Source organism: Acyrthosiphon pisum, unplaced genomic scaffold, assembly GCF_005508785.2.
Source record: "Acyrthosiphon pisum isolate AL4f unplaced genomic scaffold, pea_aphid_22Mar2018_4r6ur Scaffold_18005;HRSCAF=18680, whole genome shotgun sequence".
NCBI lineage: Eukaryota > Metazoa > Arthropoda > Insecta > Hemiptera > Aphididae > Acyrthosiphon > Acyrthosiphon pisum.
This window is the reverse complement of record NW_021767101.1, coordinates 915-8,519: the sequence shown is the minus strand read 5'-3', so window position 1 is coordinate 8,519 and position 7,605 is coordinate 915. Positions and strand designations below refer to the sequence as shown.

Sequence of the window (7,605 nt, the reverse complement as noted above, 5' to 3'; positions counted from 1 at the left end):
CGGGATATACTTGTTAAATGAAATAATAAATCTAGGTATGTAAATTATTGTAAATATAAAAATATGACATATTTAATATGGCCTTTAAGTATACCAAAAAATCAGAATTTGAATAAATGCATAATTAAAGTTGAAAATGGGGATATGCTCTAGAACCCTGCACAATCGCTCTTTGTAAATATTACTATACAATATTATGCAACCGCTAATTGAAAATCAATTCATCAGCATAGAGTTGTATATCTGCATAAGTAAACGCCTGGAAAAGATTTTAATAAATTTAAATCCTCTTTCAGAATGGAAATAGGTTAATTCTAAAACGTCCAAATTATTTCTAGCTTTTAGGTCTAAAACTGTACAAAAGATAAACTGTTCTCTTTATAATTATAAGTGTTAATTAACAATTGTTAAAGGTTAAAGTATAATAGACTATTTAAATTTAAATTTTAGTTATTTTGATAAGTTAGTATTGGTTAAAATTTTTTTTTACAATAATTTATACAACGAAAAACAAATTGAAATAAAACGCATTTTCATATTACATTCATTGCCTGACAACCATGCATTCAAAAGGTTGTATAACAAGTTTCAACAAAAGTTATCTATTTTATAATAATAATAATAATAATAATAATGTACTCACTTGAACTCCTAAAATACCGAAAATTATGAAAAATGTACAACAAATCAGTACAATATTGCCTATTGGCCTTAAAGACGAAAGTAGTGTCTGTACCACTAATTTTAGGCCCGGGGCTCTGTTGATCACTCTCAACGGCCTCAGCGATCTTAACAGTCTAAACACCTGCGAACAGAATAGTTAACACGTTTTGATTACACGATGTGTTATGGATTTGTCAAAAAAAAAATCTAATTCTGTGAAATATTACATAACATTATTAAATTATATAATATAACAGAGAGAAAGAGAGAGAGAGAGAGAGAGAGTTATAATAATAATAATAACAATAATTGAAACGTGCAAGGCGTTTCTTAGATTTCGTAAATACGAGAATCCGATCGATAAACGTAGTTCTATTTCACATTTACGACAACGGCCACGTGACTTTTTCATATTATACGGCAAACATATACCTATAGGTACTCTAGACGGGGACTATCTATTTTTGGTCCAGGGCGAACAATTAATTAGGGTCCAGTATATTATTTTCTTTGAAACTTACAAGAATTAGGAAATAGTATTCTCTATACGTCACAACAATAATAAACATTTAAGAAAGGGTCCGACAGTGGTAATTGGATCATAATTAATGAGGGCCCGGGGTGCTATCTGGGCCAATCCACCCCTGAGTCTATAGACATTACCTATATATCTACCACGGTCGTAGGATAAAAAATATAATAACATGTAAATATCGGTCACGTATCGTCGCTATGCCGGCAGCTGTAAATCGTATGCACTCACCCTTAGTATTCCAAATATCTTTGGGCTGCTCTCGGAGATCAGTGACATGAGCAGATCTATGATGGACACGACCACGAGCAATCCGTCCATGATGTTCCAACCGGACTTGAAATACGGTTCCGTGCCGTAGAACATGCCCGCGGCTACGACCTGTGTGGAGGAGAAACAGAAAAAAAAACAGACGGTAATAATATTGATACCAACAACAGACGCAATCGGATTAGGTCGGCAAATAAATTGTAATCCGAAAAGAGGGCAATTTTACTTTGACAAACATCTCGAGCGCAAACACCACGGTGAAAACGTAATTGGCCGTGCCCAAAAACGTCCGCTCTTTGCTGTCCGGCGGTATGTTCGGTCTCTCCATGGCCAAAGTGATGCAGTTCAACGCTATAAACGTGAGCACCGCGTTGTCGAACCATTTTTGCTTGATGAACTTTCCACACGATTGCCTGAAACTTGATTACACACACGACGAACATGTGTCGGTATATGAGCGAGTACAAGTAAGATTATTTTATTTATTTGTTTTTATTGCGAACGGGGTTCCGTCTCGGGGAATGTGTCAAGGAATAATGAGTAACGTTTTTCGTTTTTGAGACTTGAGGGCACTTGGCACTGGGATGACGTCGGATAACGAAACACAAAAAAAAAAATATATTTGAAATACAATAATGTATAATAAATAATATGTGGTCAGTATTGTAGAAAATGATTGGTAAGTTTTTTTTTTTTGGTTGGGGGGGGGGGGGAATGCGATCTTACCGTTTTTAATGAATTTGAGCACTGTAAGAACTAACAGCCGTATTATTGAGATACCTACTTAATTATTGTCGAATTGTATGATTAAATTTATAGTACCTACAATTAGACAATCTGCTTGCATATTATTATGTTAATATGAACACCATGCTTGGAGATTTGAGACAATTTTAAGCACAATAAATCAACTGTGAAGATTGGTATTTAGTTAAAAATTGGGACAAAATAAAATCATAATGCTATGGATAATGGTAAAGTCTGTAAAAAGAAAATTTAAAATGTTACGGGTTGAGTTATAGATACAAACAGTTGGCGTATTTATTATATGGATAAAAATATACAATTTATGAATGACGTAGGTACAACGAATGAATAACGACGTAACGTGGTAGATGTAATATATTATTATCAATTGACTGAAAATAACTTATTGATTGATATCAAGAAACCACAAAGGCACGAAATAAGTTGATTTCAAAGTTATATTTAAACTTTGTTTTATATTTTTTTTACTTTTGTGAGAATATTGTAAAACGGATTGGTACTGTCTAAATTTAATTTTTCTAGGTCTTGCAGAGGTCTTGGTGTTTTTTTATTTTAAACTAATTTCTATGTAATACCAGAGACATCCAATTATCAAACTTGGCAATCAATAGTACGTACCTAGTGTAAATTTGAATCAATACTTATAATTTTAGCACACGATAATATTTTTTTAGACTTTGTGAAATCTACCGGTGAGCACTAAACCGCCATCAGTTTATCACTGTCCTTATCGTCATAATAATATATTAAAACTAACGTTATAATAATATTAACTCGTATCAAATATGATATATATTTATTTTATAGTCGCAGTTATCCGATGGGTTAGGTCAGGTTAGTTATAGTTATTAATTTATTATAGTTCAAGATTGCTCGGCTTATCTTTATTCAACCTGCAATATTATCACGGCGTCGTGTTAGATATATTGGTCTCGTGTAACACCCATCGTACTGGAGGTCGAGGAAAAAATTCCTCATTTTTTTTTCAGACATTTTCTGGTTCACGATTAAATGTGCAATCGTCCTCTGTATTCGAAATGTGTTTTGCATAATTTTTATATTATGTATGTGGTGTGCGGCGTGTGTTAGTTATGATTTATATTTCAGCGTAGGTATACGCGATCGGAGCGTGGCCGACTTCCTATAACCAGATCTGGTCGCGTACGGTATATGCCATGCATAGGTATGTTATAATATCGGTAATTAGGTACTAAACACACGTGGCTTTGTATAATTGTGGTTTCGCTTGCATACGCAGTGTTATCGGTCAAAGGCCATCGGGCAATTATGCAAATCTCCCAGTCGTCGAGCAGGACACGTCGCCACATTGGGCTAATTTACACGAAACGAAATAATATCGGCGCTCGCGCAGGTCGCAGTGAAATTTATTTATAAATTCGAGAATTTCATCACACGAGGCGCTCCTCCGACCCCCCCTCACACTCACCCCGCCGTCATATTCTCTATACGCGCACATAAAACACCCTTATAATTATTTCAGTACACTGTTTGTTTTTAAATCCGTTCCCGAGGGGGCCGGGAAGATTAACTTATGAATATTGTATGGAATTTTCTATTCGCGAGCCGTCGCGTGGCGTGGCGGGCCGCCGGCGCACAGTTATTTTTTTAACGGACATCGGTGGTCAATAATAATACGCTGCTGCAGGATGTTTATACATTATTATTATTATCATCATTATTATACGTAGTACGGGAGCGCTATATGTGAAAACTCATTTCCTCCGTCGGTCCGTTGTGCGCGCCAAAGGACCTAGCCAACTGTATATACTTTGTGTAGGTAGATATAATATTATATATTATACTTACAGTTTCGGTGAAAGGCATAATATGGCGTACAAGCGCACAGGGCGGAGGGTAATCGCCGGACAAAAGAATAGTACCTAATAATAGCTGTTACAGACAGGTAATTATTTTAGTCGTATAGTCCAGGACGACCATATAGACGTTCGTTCTGACCGTTTCTACGTACTACGCGTGAACTTCTACGAAGTTGCACTGCAAAGGGTCATCGGTCAAAAGTCGTCTGTACGAGCCTTTGCGAGAGACGCGCGTATATTACTATATAAACGTATTATTGTGTAGCACAACAGCAGCACTATAATGTTATTGGAATGATGTCCGTTTTCGAAATCGCAACGGACGTAATAATAATATACGTCACATTGTTCCATATTTTCGTGACACGTTTGAAATTGCAAAAGTGCACAGCATAATATTATGATAGTACACAGTGTAATACGACTGCAGCTCATATTATTATGATTGCACGTCGAGTCGAGCTTAGGGCTTAGGCGCGTACGTGTGCGAGCATAATGATAATAATATTATTACGCATATATTATTAAATTGTAATTTTGTTATTATTACCATACATGCGTTTGGCGTTACGACATTGTCGTACGAATCTAAAACAGACGATAGAGAGAGAGAGAGAGAGAGAGAGAGAGCAAGTCGGATGTATTAAAATATATCTACGTACCGAATGTCTAGGAACAGTAAACTTAAATGGCGGCCATAAGACATGATGGCGAATGTTGTGATAGTACCTATATATTAGTATTATTATAATTTAAGACGTGGTCGTATAATAAAATAATTTATCAATCACAAAATAATATATTATAGTAAAATGTATAAAGTTGATTGCTTCGTACATGACGTGACGGTATGTATTACGTTTGACTGTAAACCTTACGACCAGTGTTCGGATTAGGTAAGTATTTTTTTATCTAGATAAAGATAAAGATAATGCAACTCAAATGTATCTAGATGGAGATAAAAGATAACTTAACTTATCTTTATCTAGATAAAGATAAAGATAAATACTTTTTTATCTAGATAAAAAAAAGATACAATTATTTTTTAAATGGTTATAAATTTTGGTATATTTTAGTTGGGCACTAGGAACATAATAATAATTATAATGATATAAATAAAAATAATTACATTATTTATAAACCATAAACTTTGTTTGAGAATCTGTATAAATATTTAAAAATGTAGTGCAATCTCGTGATTTCTATCAATAAAAAATGTATCTAGATGAATTTATTTAGATAAGATAAAATATGAACAAATAATTATCTAGATATTCATCTAGATAAGTCTGAACACTGCTTACGACTAACTACTATCGATTTCCTTTTTCCTGCTTGTTTAATGAGAAAAAAAGAAAACATCGGCGAGCCCAAGATACGTGGATACAGGAGAGCATAGAAGCGGTGCCTTTTCCAATAAAAAAAGATTTATTTAAGTTTAGCCCGTTTAGGTGCATATGTAAATTATTATAATATTATTGTATTACAGTAAAAAAACTCACAATACCTAATAACATTAAATTATTATAATTATTTAGAGTACCTAATATCATCAAATTTATGTCAAACAACGAAAATAAAATGATTATGTACTTTACACCTAATTTGTTTAGTATATAGTAGACCTATCAACGGATACCTAATGGTTAATTTCTATTATCGATAAATATTTCAAATTTCAATCCAATACCTTTTAATAGTGTTTGCCTAGTTACTTACTTATATTATTATTATATTTACCCATATACCGACATGGTAAAAAGTGGCCTTTCAATTAACACGTTTTTTTAAATAGTCTTTTTTAAAACTTTATTTCTTTAGAGTGTAAATAAAATATATGCATAGCGTGACATACCTATATTCCATGGTACTTAATTATATACGTTTATAATTTATAAAATCCATCTCAATAGCCCTAATAAATACTCTGGATCGGAGCCGTCATTAAATCCCTCGTCAATCAAACTTGCTGCGATAATATTGTCATATTAATCTATGACGGCTACACGTTATCTTAATCTCCCCGTCCCGCTACCGATAGCCGTTAGACAGAGTTTCCACATTTTCTAGGGACGCACTGCGTAGGTTATATCGTAGAAAACACATCACACATGTTATTGCGCGTGAGGTACGAGACAACCGGTGCTTGAATTTGAAAAAAAAATTGTGGGGGGATGCAAAATAATAAAAAAATTTGCTCAACCGAAGATTGCGACTATAATTTATGAGGGAGTAATAATTATATTGGATGGATTAAGATATTTAAAAAAAATAAGGGGTAATATTCTCCTCCCCCTGGGGTGGCCATCTCCTATTCGAGCGAAACAGTCGTGGTGACTGTGTATAATGTGTACAATGTGTATCATAAGTCTTAATGTTATACATGCATTATAACACAAATAAGTATAAACAGCAAGGCGCGAAACGTGTGACCCCGAGCTGTGCACGACGTGTGTGTTTCCGGCTTACCCGTGTTCCGGCGGAAATATGTACAGCGAGTACTCGGCCCGGTCTTTGAGCCAACCCTTCTCCTCGAAGAAATAGAACACCTTGCGGACATCCACCTTGGCCGTCTCCGACTCGGCGTCGCAGTCGCAACACGGTTCGGACGCCTTGTCGTCCGTGGCCCCGGCGCACCCTTCCGTGTCGCACGGTTGACAGCAGTCGTACTGACAACCGGCCAGGACGTAATTGACCGTGCTCTGTAACGAAATAGGTGTAAATCAATAATTCCAACGAAGTCGGCGTGACGACATGGGTACCTACACGGGAAATGGTATTTTGCGCCAATTTAATTACTCGTAATATTTGAGCCACCGATAAGTACATTTGAGCGCGTTTAATAGGAATATTGCGCCAAAAAAAAAAAAAAAATTAAACATATATTTTACGCCACATCGAAAAATTAATTTTGATAATTTGCACCGCGACAGAAAACGAACTGGAATGTATCGTAATCTACGCCACTTTCAACTTTAATTGTTGGATTGACACTGATATCGCATCGGAAATCCGATAACACCAACGCATGCCGGATATAATATTGTTGTGTTCTACCAATAATAAGTAGAAACAAGATCGATTACTTGCGTATACAGTTATTTAAAATAATTATAATATTACTGATTTCCTATAAATAAAACTTGATTATTAACTTATTTTAAAGTGGCGAAAATTACAATTTAAGTAGGTACACCATAGGTGTTACCACTGGGTATCTTCCCTAATCTTATTATTCACATCACTCTTACTTGTCACCTATCAAACCTACTTATTATACTAAGGAAATGTATAGATTTTAGATTACTTCAAATAAATACAAAAAAAAAAAAAAAGTAGGTACACACGATGGCACAGATTACTTAATACTCTTTTATTTAGTTTTGTGTGGCACAAACTACAACCTTAAAAAGTGGCACAAATTACATAAATATGTTTGTTTTTTTTTTTTTTTTTGGGGGGGGGGAGTTGTTTTTGGCGCAAATTACATACACCTACCTAACACGTCATGTTATTACCTGTAGTATGTAGCTG

At 34.8% G+C, this 7,605-nt stretch overlaps 1 protein-coding gene across 1 annotated transcript; it reads right to left on the bottom strand.

The window, feature by feature from the left end:
- Positions 1–592: 592 nt before the first annotated feature.
- LOC100574930 (voltage-dependent T-type calcium channel subunit alpha-1G-like) lies at positions 593–6,933 on the bottom strand. Its single transcript, XM_003248967.2, has 4 exons — positions 6,541–6,933; positions 1,692–1,884; positions 1,427–1,576; positions 593–805 (listed from the first exon to the last, which is right to left on the bottom strand). Exons 2-4 carry the CDS (start codon positions 1,791–1,793, stop codon positions 608–610), a joined length of 450 nt encoding a protein of 149 aa, XP_003249015.2. The 5' UTR covers positions 1,794–1,884; positions 6,541–6,933; the 3' UTR covers positions 593–607.
- Between the last annotated feature and the right edge of the window lie 672 nt (positions 6,934–7,605).